This window comes from Necator americanus, chromosome V, assembly GCF_031761385.1.
Source record: "Necator americanus strain Aroian chromosome V, whole genome shotgun sequence".
Taxonomy (NCBI): Eukaryota; Metazoa; Nematoda; class Chromadorea; order Rhabditida; family Ancylostomatidae; genus Necator; species Necator americanus.
Window position 1 is genome coordinate 11379442 of NC_087375.1, and position 23617 is coordinate 11403058.

Sequence of the window (23617 nt, forward strand, 5' to 3'; positions counted from 1 at the left end):
GAAAGTGAAAGTGGTCGCAGCACCGGGTCGGACGCATGTATGCTAGGTGCCAGAACAGATGTGAAATTATTTTGAAGCTTTAATTTTTTGTCTTTTATTTGTTACTTGTTTTGTTAAATTCAGCTTCTTGTATGCTATGTGAGCACAAGTATTAAAAAGTAAGTCGCAACTTTCAGTGTCAATTTCTTCAAAAATGAAATATAAGAGAGAAAAAAACAAAATCTGTATATGATGATCTAGGAGCTCCAAAGAGGGCGTGCAGCGGAAAGGGCAAGGAATATTCATGCTCATTGCAAAAACAATAGTGGGAAATATAATTCGAATTGAAAAGTTTTGTAGAACAGAGCATACAATTACATATTTCGTGAACCCGAACTTGCAAGAGCAGAAAACTGTCAGCAAAAATTACAAAAAGAAATGAACATCCTTTTTTCCCTTGAAATCCAGGTAAAGAGTAAAACTGTGCAATGTTCTCTGTAGATAAGAAGGTGTAAATAAGAAAAAACTCATAGAATATTATCACTGCGGCTGAAAGAAAGGACACCGTACATCTTACAACAAGAATTTTCGTGTAGTTGCACAACTCTGAGAATATACGCAGTAATCGTTCTTTCCAGTTATCTAATTAAACACCAAAACCAAGACAACCAAGAAAACATTCTTTTAAATTGAAAACAACAACAATTTGAAAAACTATTACCCACAGATTGCCCAAGAATTTTCTAACGCCTGATTCTTGATAAAAGGAAAAATAGACGTATAATTCTCAAGTGCAGAGAATCCACAAGAATTCCAATTTACATTCTTTTGAATTCCAAATTTCGAATCCGAAGTACCCAGCATAAGTTCCACAAATTCCTGACGACGAAAATTGGCTTTCGAGGGAGTGCATGTTGGCGTTTCAAAGGATTTAAAGCACATACGCTACACTTCTTCGAGTGCACCCACTTGTCCTACTTGAGAATATTCAAGACGATTTTTTTTTGGAGTACTCGTACAAACGCTGTGCATTAAAATATTGGTACGATGCCAAAGATCCTACATAAAATACCATGTACGATACGAAAAATGGAAGCCTCTGATACTCCGAGGTACAGAAAAATTTCTCCTGGCCTCAAAAATAGTACGAGAACTCTGAGCTCTTTCGCCACTTCAATTTTTTGGTTTGATATACAGTTAAGCTTACAATTAAAACATGATCTATGGTACAATTTATGTGTGAATGGTTAAAAGAGCGATTTAAAACTATAGTTGTAACAAAATACACATGCAAAAGAAACCCCGCCATTTTAGTATATTAAATACTTTCGATATTTGAGAACAATAGAAACTGGATATTCAACAAGAGAAAAACATTTGAAATGAGAAAAATAACCGAAAAATAATTCTGTTCGCTTCGAATAAGCTGCCTGAACGGGTAACACTACTCCCTGTACTGTGTAACCAAACGAATTGGAGAGTGAAAAGGTCCCTTGGAATAAATTATCCCCCCTAGTGCGGGTTTTTCTCTCACGGAGCATATTTTTAAGAAGCCTATTTGAGAGACAGAAATCCAACAAATCTCCTATCTCGAAGTATATCTGCAAAAGTGTGACGATTTGAAGCATGTACAGTTCATGCGACAACCCGAATGGAATAATTCATGGAGCAGAATAAGCACCTAAAGCAACTTGGAGCCGAACTGTCAGTTCCGAGCGTGGCGATACCAAGACTGGAGCGACGTACGATGACAGCGGTAGCATCTGGTGGAAATTCATGACCGTTTGTGTGACAACGTCTTCTTGTACCTGACGTTCGTGGAACAGTGGACAGAAAAACCCGTTGAAAGCGCGGCATCGATGAGTTAATTAAGGCGAGGAGTCGGTGATGATGGCGGCAATCTCATCGTCCTTATCTGGCGCAGTAAAGAATCATGAAGTGTCCGGAAGGGCGTAAATAGGAATAGCATGAGCACGCCTCAGTTGTGAAGAAGCGCTGCTGTTCGCCTGACATTACAACGTGAGCTGGAGAGCGACGACACCATAACTGCAGTGCCGCGAGTCATCGGGAAAACCTCATGAACAAAAGGAACACGAATATGTTAGGAAGTTTCAGTGCTCACATAATGACACAAGCACAGAATTTTTGACAATGCAGCGTCTGTTACAGAATAATTATTGTTCGAAGCATAGAAATTAGCAAAATAGTAAGCTTGACTTGTGAAGGCTTCAAAAACCAACCTTGTCCCCATTATGTTTTACGTCCTACTGATAACTAACACAGAAATATTTCCATAAGAATCTATTCCTAAGAGAACAATGTCAGGGATACGCTAAGAACAGATTGAAAAAGGTTTGTCACAGGCGGACAACCAACCAAGGTAGTTATTCCACTTCATACATATGCATAAAACAGCGGTGGTTCCTTTGTAACATACAATTATCCTCAGTCTATACTTTACTATACCTCATCAATCACTCGCTTGTTTGGCATTTCGTATCGACCCCTCTAGCCGGTAAAGTTTTTCCAAAAATTCGCCTTAAAGGCATCACCCCACGAATCTGAAGTGGTACCGCTATAAGGTGGAGTATTCGTAAACGGGATCGTAGATTACCATGTTCGATTGGAGCGCGCCAGCCGTGTGCACACGCCGCATCACGCCGTATACGTATACTTCACCTAAAATCCGTACCACCTCAGATTGATGGGGTGATGCCTTTAAGCAGAAAAAAAATCAATGAACTGAAATAGAAAGAGGAAAAGTTCATATGTACCAATTCATTCAAATTTTCATAGTCTAAAAATTAGAATGTATTGATGGCACCAGCTTTATCTAGAGTGAATACCATGATAGTGAACCACTGCACCAGAACCGGTTGATTCTTGCACTTCAGTGAGTACCATTCGAAGAAACTTTCGAATAAATACGCGCTATTTTTCTGAGAGAACTATCTCCTTTTTTAATCCAAGAAAGTAAGCCCCACAGAACCGCCACTTCGTCTTCCTTTTTTTTTTCTTCTTCTTCTTTTTTTTTCAGAGCAATGCATGCTGCATTGTCGCTAATACATAAGAGAAAAAGGAAGCAAAAGAAATAGTAATGTGAAAATAATTTTAGATCCATGAAATCCTAAGCAGAATTAGATCGTTTGAACACCGTGGATTGATTTAAATTTCCTACTTTGTCTGAAGAAAATGAAAATTTCACGTGGAAGCTCTTCTCCTTACTTCTTCTCTTCTCAACTTACAAACACTTAAAGTGTTCTGATTAGTGTTGCAGTAGGTCTAATGTCATAACTAAATATTTTCTTTCATTGAAAATTTTTATTCAGAACATTTCGGAAATGACATCAATAAGAACGTCAGATCGATATAACATGATTTATAACACCGCCAGCGCTGAGAAAATAAATTCGATTAAAGCCGTATTTCTAGCATACAAAGGCGAGCTGAAAGACGATTCCGAAAATATTATATAAATGTTAACTTAATGAATGAATAAATATGTAAGCAAATAAAAAAATCATCAAGTTATAATCTCTCGCACAATAAATAGTATCTAGAGCGTCTTTGAGAAAAAAGGAAAAAAAAAGAAAAAGAAAGAAGATTTCAAAATATCTAAATCTCGACCATGAAATTTCCTCCTTTTTATATAGACTATATTTCCTTATTCGACAATTTTTAAAAATGAGTTTAAAAAAGAATTTTTTGCTGGTACTTCAAAGCGGTTTGAGAAATCTCATGGATATGTATGTATACAATATTTACTTTAATTTATTTATTTAATCCGTTTCAATAGTTTTTATGCAAGTTTTTCCACCTGTTCTATCTTCGAAATTATCCCGAAAATAAACCTATTTCAATCGTGTAAGTATTCTCCTTCACTGCCTACAAATCCAGCTAGATAAATAGCAAGTCTGTGAAAAAGCAGCTCTTCTCCCTTTTTCAAATTCGATTGAAACGCCGCAAAATCCAATGACCTATTCAGTATATATGTCTTCAATATAAGGGAAAATTCAAAGGGAAATAATTAAAATATTAGGAAGGAGAGGATATTCAAGTCAACTCCGCGGTAGTAATCTATACGAAGTTCCATTCATTGGAGAAAAACACACGCTAGCGAACTAATGGGATGACTCCATCGCTTCTCAAGAAAAAAACGATAAGAAGCGAAAGAGTGGATAGATTATACTGGTTGTGTAGTACTGAACAATGAGCGACTAACGAAGAACGTCAAATTCACGTCTACTCCTGAGGTTCAGTTCGAATTTTCGAAAAAAAAAAGGAAGATTCTTCGTATTTTGCGTAGACATTCAGAAGAGGCACCTATAGAAGTGGTTTTTTGAGAAAATAAATGAAGATGAAGTTACACGTAATAAGAGCAGCTAATATCAACATAATCGAAAGAAGGTAAAAATAAGAGATTGCAGTAGATTATTATAAACGCATACAGAAAAACCGGAATGAGCCGACAAGTCAAAGAGATTGTGGGATATACCAGAAAAAAAAAATTGATTAAATTTGGTAGCAACATGCGAGACACTTCCAAAGGTGTAATCCAACACCTTTTAGGTTCAGGAACAATCTCAAAACTGATTACTATCGAGCCGTAACAACACAGAACGGACCGATGAGTTTTCTTTGGTCAGAAGGATTCAATACTTGCCTATCGACGTCTGCGCACCAAGATGTGTAGTAGGACATGGAAAGATGGCAGTGGTTGTGTCACTGAGGTCGTGTTCGATGAGGTTTATGGGTGAAAGGCTCAAACTTCCACTGGTGGTCGGCGCGCTTCAGTCACCTCCTCTAAGCCATTCTCTTAATCCCGTAGAGCAAAAAATAGGTTGCTGCTCGAACAGTCAGTCATAGAACTGACCGCAGTCCCAGATTTTAAAATTTAATAAGCATTCGTGGAGAAAAATAAGGCGAAGGCTCCGCCTATCATTAGTACAGCTGCAAATTTCAAGTATATTTTCATTAGAAAAAAAAATGACAAATGTGCGCTGGAGGTTTCTAAGACTACTTCATCGATAGAACTGACGCCAAAACTTTCACCTTTTCTAATCCATGTTCAAACAAAGCAAGAACTTTAATGGACAGGACCAATCTTCATGCAAATTAACAATAAAAAAATCAAAACTATGTCAAATTTTGCAGATTCGCCACAAAAAGTGATTTCGATTGCATCCCGAGAAATTGGGGAAAGTGGTTGTAATTTGATGAAGCATTATCTCTCACAATATTTAGTTATTAATCCAACGAGGAGCAGAGGAAAAAGCTTCCAGGTTTATTTAAGACTATGAACATACATAGTTCGCAAAAAGCCAAAAGCCCTTCTCTCTATGTGTTAGACGTGAGAGTCACCCTCTTGAAAGTGCCACGAGAAAATTGATCACATCGTCGTCAATAAAAAATTTTATCTGGTGGGTATTGCTGTTGGATCGCACCATCGTCTCCTTCGAAAAAGATTTTCCTTGTCAAGGAAGGAAGAGAAAGCTACAAAGTCAACTCTTGCGAATTTCCAGCAACACATTCAACTGGGACCTTTTCATGTTGTTAGCCGCCTTTTGGAAAGACACCAAAATGGATAACGTCGGCGATGGATACGACCGATTCGAAGAGTACCTCCACGACTATGCGAGAAAAAACCAAAAGCTTTGAAATTACCCAGAGACGCCTGTCTCTACACTCTCGAGTTAATATGTCACCGTGGAGCCCATCAATCGAACACAACTACGTACTCACGTCCGAGTTAGCGAGAATCCCCGGAAAAGCGATAAATGAAAATTTGAAGAAGGGAAGCACACCTATATCGGTTGAAGCTAAAGAGGCGGTGAAAAGTATCAGATAAATACATCGAAAATTCGTCAAACACAAGAAAAAACGACCGCTTAAAGAAGCGAAACGATACAACTACAACATGAAGCAGGAACAGCAAGAAATGGGTGGAGAAAGATTTTTGCTCTGATCTGTCCGCTCGGTCCGCTGGCTCTCCACCATCTGAGGAAAGACGGAAGTGTCATAGTAGAAGTCCTCCCTATCACGAAATCGGGCATGTCAATGAAGGGTTGCAGTTACTTCACTCTGTTCCGTCTGGATCAAATCTGGACGCTTGAACAGCTTACCGCCAGTCCTCACCAGCACGCTTGCAGGGCTCTTCATGCGTTACTTGTGGGGGTGAAGGACTAGTAAAACCGTGCTGTTGTTCCAGAATCAGAAACCACACTCAATTATCGCTCAATCTGCTTATTGTCTGTTATCTGCAAGCTCTTTACTACGAGAATAATCCTGAGCAAAATGGAAGGCGCACTGGATGAATGCAAGCCAACAAGGTTTCTATAAGTGTCAACAAAATTGACCATACGCACACTGTTGAAAAAAAACTCAAAGAAGCATCGCAGGAAATTATGAAAGATATCGTTGACTCAGAAGTCTTCAATTCAGCTCATATAGCAGCGGTAATGAGGGCCGTAGACACCCAAAACGTCTCTACTGCTTACTCTGCATATACGTACTTCAAGACCAAAGTTTCTTCATTCACCTTAAGGTCCGACAGGGTGTCTCAAAATATCCAGTGCCACTCTCAAGAATGTAATGCGAGGATTTGCCTGAGATAGTTTGATAACGGTGAAGATTGGTGATCGAATGGCAGGCAGACAGCTAAACCATCTTCTCGTGGTTGATGACATCGTTCTCAGAACATTGTGATTCAACCAAGCGGAACGGATGGAAATACTGACTGAATTCGGCTAAAGTGCAGTAAGATCGGTATTCAGCTGAGTCTGGACAAGAAGATATTATGAAAACCGGAGAACAAGGGGAGTTTTCGATGCCACATTCACGCTCAACGGAAAGAATATATCCGAATGCTTCAGCTCTGAATAGGTCTGAACATAAGTACGATGAACGATTTCACCTCCATTTTGTGGAGAAAGGAACTAGTGGCTTGAAAAGCCTGAAAGAGGATAGAGGATGTAGTGAAGACGACCAAGAACATCTGGCTCCGTGTTCACGTTTTCAGCACCACAGTTCTTCTTTTTTTGACACAAAGGATGAAGGATAAAGTGTCTGACGTTGATTAATCACTATAGATAGATTAGATGCGTCAACACGTTCACTTCAGAAGTTCAGAATGAAATGAAGTGTACGACTCCATTTCTAGCCTGAACAATGACTTGGGACAAGCCGATGTATCAAGCCAGTGTTTTTATCCTATCACGTCTGGTACCAAATTATAGATTCCGCAAGAATGAAATGTTTGTACGGTGGTTTCGAACCATCGTTCGATCGTGCAGTTACACTGAAACTTTTACTGACTGCGCCAAACCCGTCCGATCTTTGACCTACGCTTCAGAAACCTGGAACTATCACAATCACTAGGAAAATATGGTCAGCGTCATCGAACGCCTCACCGAAAGGATGGTGCCAAGCATATTCAGCTCCAAGCAATTAAAAGAACAGAGAGTTCGACGTTAAGTCATACGTCAACGATCGAAGATCAAAGACACATCCGCCTATACCACAGAGCAACTGGGCGCTACGGCATAGTAAACGCACAACAGGAAGACCGCTGATTTCATGATCAGGTTTTCTCAAAAAGTCCTTCGAGTGAGATTTCGATTATCTTTGTGTTCCACGCAGGAAGAAAAACCAATGGAAATCTCTTGCGTGCGATCTGCACAAATGGAAGTATAAATGGCGCTATCTCGAGCAAACCGGAGAACAAGGGGAGTAAAAGCGACGTAGGTGGTGCTGCTTAACGACTTCATCAACTTCTTTCATGGAGCACATCAAACGTGGTAAAATTCTTACCCGCTCTGTTCAGAATTACAATCGTTCAAAGCACTAAAAAATATAGGGACAAAGAGAAAAGCAACGCTAGAACTGCACATACAGCCAGTTTGCCGGAAAGAATTTCAGGAAACAGCGTAAATCATCCGTTCGTCTGATCCACAAAAGAAAAACTAAACAAGATATTTCTCTTATTGTACAGGACCTATGTGGTTTTTCATAATTTTATCTGCACAATATCTGAACATAAATCTAGGGGAAGAATTATTTTTTTAGGAAGAAAGTGAGCAAAAAATGCGCATACCTGGTGTAGGTTTTCATTCTAAAAAAGCCTACCCTTCAAAATTTCAAAACATGAGGACAAATGGAAGTACTTTCTTTTTTAGTAATTGCATTTTCAGAATGAGAGGCTACTTTAAACAAGCGCCGAGAATGTCTGTTAAGTAACGGAAATGAATAGGTTACTAACAGCGACTTGATTAATGTGAGCTGGTTAGGTAGCTTAGAAAAAATGCACTCTAGATAAGCTCCGAGCACAGAGACCCTTCAGAGATAACACGTTAGCGAAACTGCAAGAGGAAAATGTTGAGAAGAAATAGAAAAATCAATAGTTACAGGAAGAAACTGTTAAGCATCGCCAGCGTAAAAAAAAAGCGAATCACCTGAAAGAAGACGTCCTACGCACATTACGATTCGGGATTCGTTGCGGTGGGAACAATATCGGATAAGGAGCCCATCCAACCGAATCCGTTCCACCTTCACTCACTTCTGGTATGCTGTTGAGTAAAAAAGCCAGAACAGCGTGTGGATTTTGATCGATGACGTCATCAGCCGTTAACTGAGTATTCGATGAGACGACTCCGTTACGATGATCACGCATTTTGCTGGCGTCTGTTTATGACATATGGTTGGCTGCGATCGCAACCCCTCGGCCAAACGCCATCCGAGGTCTTCGAGAATTTTTTCTTTCGCTGTTTCGGCGATAGGTCAACGAACAGTTATTACCGGAAAAAAGACAGATGAAAAGACACAATACAAGTATTTTCAGAAAAGAGAATGAAATGAAATGTAGAGGCCGGAATTTCAAGCAACTGGTCGTTTAGCCAGTCCCATGCTCAATTGCGTGCCCACGCAGAACGCAAAATTCGATTTGTATTCGATCATTCGCGAATGTAAGCCTAATCATCAAAGCACTCAGTCGAAACATCAAAAATTTTAAATAGTGGCAATCTAATAGTGACGAAAGTAACGAATGGAGAAGAAGTAATGAAAATGACTAGAAGAGCTGACTTGACTATTTATTTTAGCCGGTTACATAAGGAGCGACATCTACAAACCCTGAGAAGAAAAACTCAAAAACACTGAACAAAATAGCTCTGTCTACGGTTTACCGGAAATCACACAAAAATGAATGTTTAATAAACAATATTATTAACTGAGAATTTCGCTGGTGGGTTTTTTTATGTGTATGAAAGCCATTGTCTGCAATTCACATGCAAGACAAACAATAGGGTTCATCAGTACAAAAAGATAATCCACAAACAATCTCCGTAACATCTCATTACGTTCCCTCCCGGTAATGTTCGACAGATGTTAATGAGAGTAGAATGCATTGAGAACCATGGAACGAAAAAAAAATCGAGTAAATTCACACGTATTTATTAATTGTTTCCATTATCCTATATAAGTGCAAAACTTAGCATAAACACAAAAGAGTCGTAGTGTGAACGCTCGTAGAGAGTACAGCGATCATGTTACGTTCTAAACGCCAGTAAACGTCCAGTTGTGTGTGTGGTCTGATAATTGGCGGAAGTGGTTGGGCGTAGCGGACACAAACCTACAGAATCAGGATTACGTGATTCAGGATATCTTTGATTCGTCTGCGTAATATTCATTTCCTTTTCGACTTCTAAGCATTTTGATAGTTTCATCTGCTCAGCTTATAAAAAAAAATACTAGCTGCAAAATTTCCAACGTTCAATAATTTGAAAAAGAACGTCTTTTGTTCAAGTGCGTTCACATATATCAATTCCATCAAGGATTTTATTCGTTTTTATCGCATTATTTATTGATGCTGTTCTTATTCCACTATTTATTTCTTTTGTTTTATTCCAAGAGTCCACAGCCCTACTCGATGTGTTATTCTAAGAATTTTTATAACGATACTTACAAAACTGCTCAGAAAATAACTAGTTTTAGTGGAGCAAATGTGTTAAATTCTCGAAATTACGATCATATAATTAAAACTGAAGAGGGAGGGTGGAAAGAGACACCAGAATCACTGCATTCCTCGTCGACGAAGATGTGAAGATGTTTTTGTACGTTGAATCGACGTCAACGTCACGAAAATTTCCATTATTTCAACTAATATAATATGATTCGTGATTTTTTGTGAGGAATGTATACTAAACCTTAGCGTTGAGGTACCAATGTAGTCAAATCCTACAGAACTAAGAATCACTGGTGGGAACTGGAGCCTGGATGTGACATAGGAAGGCCGCGAAAAGATACGTGAAGATTACTGTAGGAGAAAGAGATAGGAGGAGTCCAGGTAGAGCATTATTTCTAACATATTACGTGCATCTGTTGATGCCTCAGATGAGATCGTTTTGGGGTGAGGAGGACGGAGAAATTTGAAGGCATGCCGTTGTACGTGTTCGAATGTTCGAATAGTCAATCATTCGTTCCGTTCGGCTCCGAAAACATCTCGGCACCGATCTCGGAATCCTTAATCTACTGTGCTGGGAGAGCTGTGATCCAGGTTTGCCGCCAACGTGGCAAAACACCTGTACAACACCTGTCATAACAAGTGAAATCATGTCCAACCACGGAATTCCCAGCACTACCAGCCGCTGTTCACTACAAGCACAAACTTGTCATCAGCGAAACTAACACGTTCGACGTGTGAAATGTTATTATTATTGTTATTATTATTATTTACTGTTATTGTTATTTTGTTATTGTTTGACTGCCCTTATATCTAACTATGTTGAATACGTAGCTTTTTATTGACTTGCTATTTTATTGAAGCCAAGATTGGTATTGTTAACATTTCATTTCACAGATAACGTTCCCGCGTTATGGCCTTCGTCGGAGCCTGGAACAATCAAACCCATCAGTGATTTATTCTCTTTTTTTTCTAGGCGTCTCATCACCCTACAGAAAGCATTCAAACGATAGGGAAATGCAGAGGACGGCATATTGGCCGGTGTTTACCTGGTTACAACTTATGTCAATTTAAAAAACTGTAGAAAACTAAAATTTCCAGACGCATTCAGTACAACATTTTGTTTTGATCTACTGGCTAGAATTCGACAAATTGAATTCTTTATTTCTATCTATGATTTATTCATCTTCGTTTTTTTCTCCAGCGAATCAAATTAAATTGAATTTTAAAAAATTTTACGGGTAAATATTGCTATAATCTCCCAAATGCTTCTTCTAGAATTTTGATTGTGATTTAATTTTGAACACAGAGGACGGTCGTGAACTTATTTTACAAGGTAAGAATAACTTAGAGGATGTCCCAGTCCTTGTAAGGGTCACGATAACACCAATTAGTGAGGATGAACAACATAGTATTAGGAATGCGATCAACGCCTTAAATTGCGCTCATGTTTTTTCCGGAGACAGCGACTTGTTACAGTGTGTGCAATTCTTTTTCTAAGCAAACATTTCTGATAGAAACTACCGTGCTGGCACAGGGTAGGGGCAAAAAGTTTAATTTTTTTTTTAATGGACAGACACACCACTTAGATTGTATCATTGTCTTTAACATCCATTGACAAACCTATTGACCCCAGCGCGATTTTTTTACGCAACCTTTACGACCTATACTTGAATAAGGAAGTAATAATAAACCCATTAAGTGCAAAAATTTCTTTAAAAAAATAAGGAAGTCGTCAAAACTAACCGCTGGAAAGTGGGTGGCTTACCTTTCAGCCATACTGTCGTCGTAAGAGTTTAACAATTTTTTCAATAATTCTAGTACTGAAACAAATAACTAGAAATGAAACAAATTCAATTTTCATTTAAGGTTGACTAATCCGTTTAACGAATCCCTAAAATTTGAACCCCTGACAACCACAAAGGTTAGACAGATTGATGTAGTGATAATTAGCATACAGACTGAACAAGCTCACGAGCCAGGATCATCCAATGATCCGTGTGGACAACAGTGTCGTTCTCTGATTCAGTTGGCAGACCTTTGAAAAATATCAACTGAGTGATCAGAATGGCGTATTTCCCTTTTCAAAGATGCTTCTAAAAATCCGAGTCTTTTGCCCTCTTTGTCAGGAGAATGAAGGTAAGAGAAAACTTGGGAATGAACGAGGAATGGTCTTGCTTGATTCAGAAGTACTAGTGTTCCCTATTTTTGCGCACTTCTGATGTACGTAATTAGTTAAACAGATATGTATAATTGTCAAAAACCAAAAAAAAAAAAAATTAAATGGTTACGGAAAAACATAGCAGTTACATACCAAATAAGACTGAATAAAAATGAGATGAACTTTACAATTAACATAGTGACGACTAGAATGTCAGAAGCATGAATAAACCGTAGTAACCATGGAGAGCCAACGAAATAATGAAAACTAGCTAGCCCGTCTTCAGCGCAGAGAGTGTTTGTCAGAAATTTGAAAATTTCGAAAATTCGAACGCCTCTTCCGATTTCTGTGTGACTCCGAACATTTGCTATGCAAATAAAAATATTGGAAAATCATATTTCAAGGAGTGTTGGCATAACTTCGAAAAGAATCTCGATATAATATGAATGCGTTGGACATTTCCAAGTGTTGCTAGTCCACAATCCGCAGAGCAAACAGAATCAGTTGTGGATAACACAAATTTTTTAATGCCTATAAGTGAAAAAGTTATAGATGACATAATTGCTGTGATTCTCTGGAAAATCTATCAAAATTTATGTAAACGAAGAAAGAAAAACGATAGGAATAACATGTGTAGAAATTTGCTGATATTGAAACAAGCTAGAGGATTGAAGCAACGAAAAATAGATACTAATCCTAAGAAAGGGTGCGCAGGCCCTACGGACAGTGTCCGCCAATCGATATATCGATTAATTCCACTAGAATATTCCAGGTACAGTTGTGAGTCAGAGAACTTCAACAGATGAACACTGGACAAACTAGAATACGTCGATTCAGTGCTCATCTAATAAACATGTAGAGGGTGCAAAAATTCCATATTTTAAGTACACAGAAAAAACCACGCCTTAATTTAGCAACAATTTTTAAAAACAAATGCTAATAAAGAAGTAAGACAAAAGTAAAGTAAAAATAAGACTAGCAAATTAGCCAAAAACTGGAAATCTCATTATTTTCAGGAAGTGCTCAAAAGGAAAGCGAAAGGACTGTAGCGTAATGTATCGTATCGTATTGAACATATCGTATTGATGCGGGGAAAAAATTGTGAAAAGTGGAATAGTCCTCCGAATAACCACCAGTAGAAGAGTGATATACAACTAATTTAGTGTGGGATTTTGACATCACTTGAAATTTCACCAAACACGACAGTACAAACATGAAAAATAGAATGAAAATTATCGAATCGATTATATCGATCTTTCAGCGAAACTCACCGGTATATCCTGGCCGTAAATCTGGCACGTGCAAACATTATTCTCGCCGACTAGCGAGCATCTGAATAGAATAGACAGCGATAGGTGCTGAAAGAGAATGAGCCCGGTGAATTATTCAGCAGTGAGGAGCTAGTGAAGCACATGGAATCAAAAGCGGGTCCTGGCAAGAACAGCTCAACCATTAACGTAGCTCCCATTGTGACGAATTTTGAGTGTAGTAGCTATCAGAACTGCTGCACTTCAAAGTCGGACCAGAAGGTGACCACATCGATACAATGAGCTCGAAGAGTGGGGTAGAGAGTGGATCTCTACCTCCTCTCAAGCTCATTGTCCATGTTGTGCATTTCGATAACTGGCCCTTGAGCCTGCCTCGAAAGGCGAGAGTTCCGCCAGCTACAGTACTCGAATTCCGCTTCAAGAGTTCAAGGAGAGTTATGCAAACGTAGAGATCTACCACTGTGGGTGGTCCCGACAAACACAAATTGTGGAAGGAAGATCAAATAGGTATCTTCTCCCTCGCTAATCTATACATTCCTATCTAAAACTAAACAACTAGAGAAGTAATCTAGAACAAAATTGCCAGAAGCTGAATCTTTCAACTTCAGCGTTTTTTACAGTAAGCATCACTACCCTACTCATTGTAAAATACTCTTTACAGTTTCAAGACAAAATAGAGAACTGGAAAGGGAAAAACAGAAAGGAAAAGAGTGAGGAACGAGGATAGAATGAGAACAAAAGTTCAAGAAAATGATACAACTACTTAAAACTGAATGACCTGAAGCATGTAAAACCTCACTAAGAATGAAGAGAAAAATAAAAGGAAAGACGAAAATAATAAAAAAAGACGAAAAAATGTAATCAGCTTTGCACAAAATTTCTAATATTCCCAAACACAATTATATATAGTTGCAACATTTTCTGGTGTAATTCAAGGAAAATTTCTCAAGGATTCTTTGAGAAAGAGGAATTAAGACAATACAGAAAGGAAACAACGTAAAACGGAAGAACTGAACAAGCATGAAAAAGAAAAAAGCAGAAGATCAGTCAAATGAAGATGGCTCAAGGAAAATTGGAAATTCTCGTAAAATTAGTACGTTGCAATTGTTTCTTATCATTATTCTTTACTATTCGTCTAAGGTTTTTTTTCTCGGATATCTGACATTATCTTCACATATTATTCATATTATTCGAGACTAAGCTTCTTATTTGAATAAACTTTGGGAAATGTCACCATAAAAATAAATTGGTGTATTTCCCAGCAATGTGTATTATATTGATAAAGATACTTGAAAAGAAAAACAGAAAAAGAAGAAAAAGGAATTGCGGAAAGTGAAAAAAGTGGAATTCCAGCTCTTTCTCTATCTGACGCCTCTACATCCCTAATCCTTTGCCTTGCGGACAACGATAAATTCTACATTTCATGTATATCTTCAAATTTTCCTAACTATTTATGTTCGAATAGAAATATCGCGACGATCAGTAGCTATCAGAACTGCGGCAGCGTTTGTTGCTCAGTACAGAACTATGGGTGTTATCCACTGTTTGTTAGGACGCGTGCGACTCGACAAACTCACAAATAATTCATTCCACGACAAGTGAGGCGTGAGCTCATCTCGCAATTGCGTAGATACATATGAATTTGCATGTGAATTTAGTACTATTCATATGGTAATAGTATAGCAGCTATAGAAAGACTATTGCTTTCAAAATAGGTTAATACTGTGGAATTTTACAAATGAAGCCGGACTCTACTCCTTTATCCACAAAAGCAATCACAGCAAAAATAGGCAAAAACCTTACTGGGAGGGGTTTCCAGAATTTGATTTTTTTTTTGTAAAACCTACAGCTTTGTCATATACACACATAAATGTAAAATTTAAAGCTTCCGTTAGAAATCGAAAAATGCCTTAGCAATGCCAGAAGGGAGCAAAACAGGAATCACAGTCTTCAGTCATTATTTCATTTTTTTTCGTATTTCTCAATATATTTTCATAGGTTTGAATAAATCCCTCTAAACGCTACCAAGCACCACTATCCAAGCGAGAATCGCAGGCCTCCGAAACTACAAGAAGAAAATCGGGGAACGTCAATGGATTACCCAGTGTAAAAACCTCGAATTGATCACAAATATATAAAAGTACAAGTAAATTTCAGTGTATGTTTTCGTGTGAACTTTCACATTTCAGAAGAAATATATTTAGGTCTAATCGAACAATGTGTAGTTCACATATGTCCCTAAAAACCTCGAAATTCTCCTCATGTGAGCGCACGTGTCTTAAAGCCATCCGTTCTTCCTCTAATATGAGAACAAGTTGCCGTAAAGAAAATCAAGAGATAATTTTGCTCCAAAGAAAAAGAAAGGAATGTACGCAGTAAAATACCAATTTCCAGATGTCGTTATGCATGCATAGAGAAATAGAAAAATGTAAGTGAAGATGGGGAAAACTAAATCAACGAAAAGCTGTTAAATAAATCCCAAAAATTAATGGAAAGTGTCGCATGTGCAAAGCAATGATTCTGAAAAAAGCGGCGGAACATCGCGTATTTGTATTTAAGGAACGACAAAAATGATAAGTCATAAAACTACACTATAACAACAAGCAAAAAAAGACGGAACTGTGGTGTTGCAAGTTTTATTAAAATTAAGGTTAAAAAGTGCTATGCTGAGACAACCCTCATAGATTCTACAGCTTAAAAAACAGTTTAAAAATAATTACCAATTGAATAAACAATAACGGTGAAATAATTCCACAATAACTGCATTTTTAGGAGATATTTAGAAGGGAATTAGGAAACGTCTTTTCACTAAAGACCAATAAAAATGTTTAAAAAATATAGGTATACATAAAGGAATAGGAAATTGATTGGCACCTGTGTGAAATCCTTGTACGCCTCAGTGATACCGTTACTTTCCAACATTTTTACAATATACAATAGTAGGAGAAAAGTCGGAAATTTTCCATTTAAAAAAATCTAGAGAGAAATGCTTTTTTCTTCATTATTTACTTGTGGAAAAAGCCACTTCTGTTGTAGATTACTAAATGGCAATGAATGGAGATAAAGCAAATGGCAGCACTATGAGAAGAAATCAATTTTGGTGACCATACCAAAGGTAAAATGAAATTTCCTCGAATTAGGAAGAAAACTTAAGTAAAAACAATAAATCTGGTGATTAAATTTGTACAAAACTATTTCAGAGGTGTAAGAAATAAAATTCATTGAAAAATGTCGCTATGTATCAACTAACTCTTTAAACGTCTATATAAGGGTTATAAAGCCAGTTTACAGCCTTTTCTTTGATCTAAATGAAAAAGCACAACACGTTATTTGGAAGAATAATAAACTGATGTTTGCTCTAAGAAACGGGACCTTAAAAATGAGCGAAACTTGAAAAAGTGTTCGGAGACAATTATTCGGTTTCTTGCTAAGCTAGTTCTCGATGTTCACTCAAGCGTTCACTATATAATTCCTATCAAACGTCAGTAAAGAGATCTAAAATGTCATCTCAAAGCAGCATGAGAAGATGTAGAGTCCTTGTTATTGAGAATCACTCCACATAAAAACATCGCCGACGAGAAAACACCTAATGACTGCAGGTGATTTATGAGATAAACGAACTATGCAATCTGCGACCACTAGGATAACAGGGTCGGCAAAGAGTTTTTGTGGAAAATTTCCCTCCACCCAATCAACGGAAAAAGAGAAAGAAAGAAAGAAAGAAAGAAAAAGTGATGCAAAATCGGCAAGTTTCGACAAGTTTTTTTGCTGCTCAATAATGAGGTTTTCAGTCGGACGCTCTTCTGAACTGCACGTTAAATTGGCGAACCCGCTTCAGCGTTATATATGCTGCTCGCTTCCTCTTCCAGCATTATCCAGTCACATCGTCTAAGTTATCTACACTAATATTACTACATAAACCCCCCCAAAAAAAACGCTTTCAGAGAATTTTACCACCTAAATATGCAAGCTAAATTTCTCATAAAGTTTGGAAAAACGAAAAACAAAAATAAAGATAACGTGCCACAGACGTGTGCTGACGTGCAGGAGCATTTATGCGTGAAATAATTTCTTAAATCTACTTTATGAACAAAAACAGGGGAACAGTCCGACGCTTTCTCTGCTGCCTCGTTCATGCGCATGCACTTTTCGTTCACTTTAAATGGCAGAATATGACATTCTCAGCATTCGCTTGCATTTTAGGGTATAGTATCTGAACAGAAATGTTTTTTCTTTAATGTCTCTTTGTGTTCCCTTCAAATATCGCCGTTCTCTCAAAGAGCACATTTTTAAGCTCCCTTTATTTGAGTAAACGGCAAATGGTAAATCGCGAGCAGTGGAGAAGTGTTTTTTTTTAAATCCCATAAATCCTTGATTTTTACACATAGTAATACTCACACAAATTATAATATTTGTAAAATATTGATACACACATATAGTAGGATCACTACTGTAGAATTCCGAAAGGTATAGCTCTTAAGGTACGGAGAGGTACAGAAAAGTGCAGAAATCCAAGAACACAGAAAGCTTGGGATAGAATAAAATTGCAACAGTGAAGTTGAAAAGAAAATGAATGTTTTCTCTATGGATGGGGAAATTTTCAGTTCAAAAAATCTCAGAAATCCTTGATTCTCGACTGCATAATGGTGAAATCAGGAGGAAAAACGGGGGCATAGCGAAAAAGTTAAAGCAATTAATTCAGCAATTTCCATCGACAACTACAAATCCAGAAATTCAAGCGAAAAAAAAACCTTTTGAATGATGCAGGACGGGTGTTATTGACATCAAGTTACGACGTCAATAATCTTTAGGAGGTCATTCATATCTAATGAGAAGACATCACACAAGCAACGCCACTGGAATATGGTGCAAAAAAAAGAACTAATTTTAAAGTTATACGTTGATAATTTAGCACTGAGATTCAATTTCTTTGCGGAAAGTTTTGAAAAAGTAGAGAAAATGGCACAAATCCTGAATAGAAAGAAAAAGAAAAGACAAAAAACACATGGCAATAATTTTAAAAAAACTATGGGACTTCTCGTGTTTTTTCCATTGTTCGCAGAGAGCCTTCTGACGACAGTTACAAAGCTTTCCAAAAGAAGCTCCTTTAAAAGGCTATCACGTAGCAAGAAAACAAGCAAATTTGGTTCTGTCGCTCCTCCCTAGGCTAATTTCTCCTTGCTGGACCACCAGAAATTTAACACACCGCTTTGCATGACACATCAATTACGGCAGTGTTGGCACAAAGTCTTATTCATTGGCTTTAAATTTGAAATTCATTGACTACAAAAGGTAGGAGATCATCTGAATCCACGATGAAGCACCTATGATGACTCGCACAAATCCATGACCCTATGGGGTCAGTGAGGCGAAAGATCATTTTGGCTGGCTATATCGCACCTTCGAAAATTATTACTTTTCTTGCTACGGAAGAGAGAAACAAAGCAAATGACCGATTCAAATCGATGCCATCGCAGAGCAGTCGGGTCTGCAGTGGTCTTGGCATGACTTTGGAGGAACGGAAAGGAGAACTCGGAGCATATATACAATGATTCACGGCGCTTAAAACCCATAACAAGGGTTTTAAGCGAAAGGTTTAAGCTTAACAAGGGAGAAGGCCCCCTTCTCCGGGAATTCTGAATATTGCTCTATCGCTGTTATAATCCAAATAGCATTCGGAATGTTTGCAAGATTCTAACCTTATGAACTCAGAGGGGAAAATCCAGAAAAGGATGTAATTGAAGTAATCTACGGAATAAATGCAAGTAGGTTGATCAATGACCAGCCATCATTAAGTTCAGACTACCACTAAGTTTTTTTACACCATCATGACTCCATTTTAGCAATTAGGGTGGAATTTTCAATAAAAACATTCCGCTCCAGTTAATAAAAAAAATCACAGTACTTTGAGGAGATTCGTCACTCATTTCGGTAGAGAACAAAAAAAAATACTCGACCACAATCAAATCGGCAGTTTCGTCAGCGATCTAATTAAAAGCAATTAATCTGACAGGTAGCCACGTTAGTGATAATAGAAAAAGAGGGTCCATAGGAGTTATCACTCCAACTTTCGGGATCACAGAAGAGATTCCCAGAAAATACAGGATTTACGTGCTTTTTATAGCTCTATTCCGGCAGTTTCCCAAATGCGAAGCTCTCCCGGATGTGCACACATTGTCACTTGAATAACGAGATCTTGGATGGGTTAATGAATGAGGGTCACCAGAACTGAGAAAGATAAACTGTGTGATCGCTACGACAGTATATCTTTTTTTTTCTCTTGGGGGAAAAAAAGTGAGGGCGCAGAATAACATCATAGCTAATTTCTGGCGGGTTCAAGGACAACATCCACGGCATTCTTAAGTGAATTTGTAGCAGAAGCACTTTTTGTTTTGGCTGTGGAACAGACTTAGAAATGTGTGACAGTGTATGACTGCAGGTTTAAGGGGAGAAATAAACCAAATTACTACGAAATCATCTACAAATCCTTATTTTTTATCTATTTAGAAGAGGTCCTGACAGTTTTGGACATCAGAAATAAGATCTCCGCATTAGGTATATGGAAAATGACTGAGTTTTGTGTCTCACATTCAGCACTTCCCGCAATTGTTTACCTAAATGTTTCATTCCGTTTTCGTCAAAGCACTCGTTCTTATTCTGTGCAGGTTGGCCTTAACGTTCTCCTGGTGCCGAAGAGGAATCTTCAAAATCTGAGCATTTATTTGTTTACATTTCTCTTAAAAGAAATAGATTTTTGAAGCAACGGAGCGCTCTTCTACGTTGCAAAAAGCCGTAGAAAGGAAAACAATCAGGCAGCTATCAAATTGCGCTTCTAAACAGCCGTTTTTAAGAATTTTGAATCGGTGGATTCTCTAAGAGAAGGTGAGAACAAGAGGTAAGTTTGGTGGTATATAAATTTCAAAGAAAATAGTTTCTTAAACGTTAATTAAAGTTGAAGAACGGAAAAGGAGTAGAGTTTTTGAGGAGGTTTTCCAATAAAACTCCTAGTATAGTAAGTAAAGCCTAGTAAAATCCACTACAACTTCTATAGTAATTGACCGGACTACAATACTCTCATTCGTCCAATCGTAAACAATAAGTACTTACCTTTCCCTAAAGTACAAATAAAACATTTTCATGCATTTTCCTATCGCCCCGAGAGCACACCAGTGCGTTGAGCCTCCTTAGGAAATGAAGCAGAGAATTATTTGCAGGACTTTCCACTAGACCAAACCCAATAAAAAATATCTAAAACCAGAAATTACCTGTTGCAGATTGCTGGATATGCCCTGACAAGCACTAACGTAGAAAACTAGTCCAAAAAATGTTCTATGAAAAATAATCTGTTTCTAAAAAAGCGGGAAGATCCCCGCCTTTCTATTCAATCCTCCGCGAAATTTTGCAGCGCTTCCCTTGAAAGCCAGAAGAAGACAAAAGATACACAAGAACAAAGAGTATAGGCGAGAAAACCGAAAACATTCACGGAAAAAAAACCTAATTCATTAAATATTTCTGGAAGGTAGGTGTAGCTTCAACAAAGAAATTCGGTTTTGGCAATAAGTAGGAGAAGTAGGCAAGGAAGCGATAAATATTACGTAGATTTTCACTAATTTCATCGGAAAAAAAGTGAACATTTTTAAAACAAAAAGAAACCCGTCCGTGGAAAGATATCACGACGTTCAAATTTGGATAGAAGATCTCTAAAAAAAATAGAAAAAAGTATGTGTAGCCGCTTACCTACCACTGAGGACGCGAAGAGCTGAAGAAAATCGAAGCATGTCGCAAAGTGGTCAAGAATCGGTTTCGTAGCCAAACAGATCGATTTTTATATCGGAGAATAGCGAAAGACGCTTTTCTATGGAAGTGCTTTTGATACACTTCGAAATGTGGAAAGCTATGTCGGCATTATTTGAGGTCTACGTAAAAACAAGGAGCCGGCATTGCAGCGTTTACAAATTGCTTGGTGAACGCCTTAACGCGATGTGGGCTTGTACTTGAAATGTAGCAATAATTGCGGACACTGCCCGTAATCGTTCCCCTATTTTATTATTGTTTCATCATTTCATTGCTATTATTAAGAAATTGCAAGTAAATAGTGATCTTACCTACATAGATAACATAGTGTAATTTTTCAAAAGCCTATTTTTTTAGAGTTTTAAATCAGTATTCCCAAAAGAGACTAATCGTATAATGTATGCAGAAGTTTCCAAAATATTAAACAAAAAGAATAAAAGAAGAACAAGAGAACTTTTGCTCATTGCTCTTCACTTCTCTGATTTCTTCTCTGCGAAACAAGTGTTCAAATTACGAAAAGAAACGAGCGAGTAGAGAGGGAATACGAAACTGACTACTATAGCAAGACTAAATTTTGAAACCACAAGAATTTCTGCAAAATAATCCAGAAAACCACACAAACCGAGGTAAAACTCAGAGAAGATGCGAGAAGATTTGAGAACAACAATATAGGAGCAGAAGGACTTTTTTTCCAGAAAACACAGCAAACGAAAGACTTCCTCTGGTTTGCTCCGAAAATGTACAACAGAGCTCAACAAAAATTTCTCAACTGCTCCCAGGATTTCCGTCAAGAACCTAGCCCGAGGTGAACAGTAGCAACTGCAACAGTAGAAATTATAGGGGCGCAGAAAAATTAGTCAAAAATTAGTTAAATTAATTTTAAAAAATAATTTCAAAGATACCTTATATATATGTTATAACATATATCTTCCTTTTCTAGATAATTCTCGAAAAAAAAATCAACCACATATAAGCAGACAACGAATCATTATCTGATGCCCACTTCACTGAGATGCAAATCGCTCACGAAAAGACAAAGACAATTCAAATTCTGCACCACAATTACCTGAACGGGCTTCCACACAAACAGAAAAAAGTACAGAAAACCGGAAGATCAATATTTTTCTGGAGAGAACTAGCAGACAAAGTCTCTTTAAAAAAAAAAACGAAGAAGTCATGAGAATTCTTATGCTACACCACAGCCTATGTGAATTCTATTGTTTTTATCAATGAAATGAAGAAGGAACCATACTACATAAACGCTGCTTAAGAAATAAAAATACATGCATGTTTAACAAATGACGAGGAAAAAAATCACAGTAAAACATTTAAAAGGCGCACCTTTGCGATTCGCTACCCGACCGGGCCGTTTGTAACGAAGGATTTCGCACGGAATATACTGAGTCGACAAAATTGTGAGGCAGTGGGCTGAAAATGTATTTCTATTACGTCTAACGGTGTGAATTATGAAGCAAACAAAAACAAAACAAAAAAGTCTTGATACATGAAAAAAACATTTATTTACCGTCACAGCTGCATGGATTACTCAGTGTTAGATCAAATGCAAAAAATGCTGGAAAATAATAGATGAGATCTAAATGGTCTATTGAAATAACAAACAAGGTATTAGAAGAGAATAAGTGTAGCATAGCATAAATAAATAAAGGATAAAGGATAAAGTCACTGGCGTATCAATCCACTTGGGATGCGCGAACGCGTTTTACTGCAATTCGTAATCGTTGAGGTTTTGGAACGCGTGTTGGCCCCTACAATGACTTGTGTGGGCCAGTGAATGATCAAGTCAGTGTTTTTATCCTCCCAGACAAGTCTGGTACCAATTTATCGACCCCGGAGGGATGAAAGGCTTGGTTTGCACGAGGTCGGTTTCGAACCCTCGACCGTGTGGCTACAGCAGACCTCTAACCGACTGCGCCACACCTGCCCGTCACCATAAATAAATGCTCTTTAAAAAACGTTCTGATGATATTGACTAAACACAAAAAAGCCACAAACAACACTTTAGTTTATTTATTTATCGTTATAAGCATTTTTAGGCGTCATTTAGATGTTCACATAACCTTTTTCCCACGACTATCACACATTTAAAAATGATGAAAAAAATTCAAGAAGATTCTGGAGCTGAAACTGTAACTATGACTGATAGTGGAACGTTGATAAGAAAAAAAATTAATGAGAAAATAATTAATTAATGAGAAAAGTTTAACTAAAATGAATGCTGTATAAGGCCATAGGGTGGCGTAACAAAAACTACATAATTTAGCCACGGGCTGGCTGTGGCAACAGCCATCTCCTAAATAAACTACATCGACAAGTTTGAAAAGAAAGCATTGATCAGCATTTAAAATGAATTATAGTGAGGGTCTCACGGATGATATCGCAGCACAGGAATCAGGGGTGTATCAGTTAGGTATTAGGTTGGTGCAAAAGAAATGCAGGTTT

The 23617-nt window shown here is 37.7% G+C and overlaps 1 protein-coding gene across 2 annotated transcripts in view; it reads right to left on the minus strand.

Annotated features, from left to right (window-relative positions):
• The window catches only part of RB195_013556 (uncharacterized protein), a gene marked incomplete at both ends in the record, with an annotated part of 58934 nt that overhangs the window by 27254 nt on the left and 8063 nt on the right, over positions 1-23617 (minus strand). For both annotated transcript variants that reach the window (XM_064203436.1, XM_064203437.1), the window contains one exon: positions 22499-22585. In XM_064203436.1, the coding sequence (XP_064059317.1) occupies positions 22499-22585 (87 nt within the window). The remainder of the gene's footprint in view (positions 1-22498; positions 22586-23617) is intronic.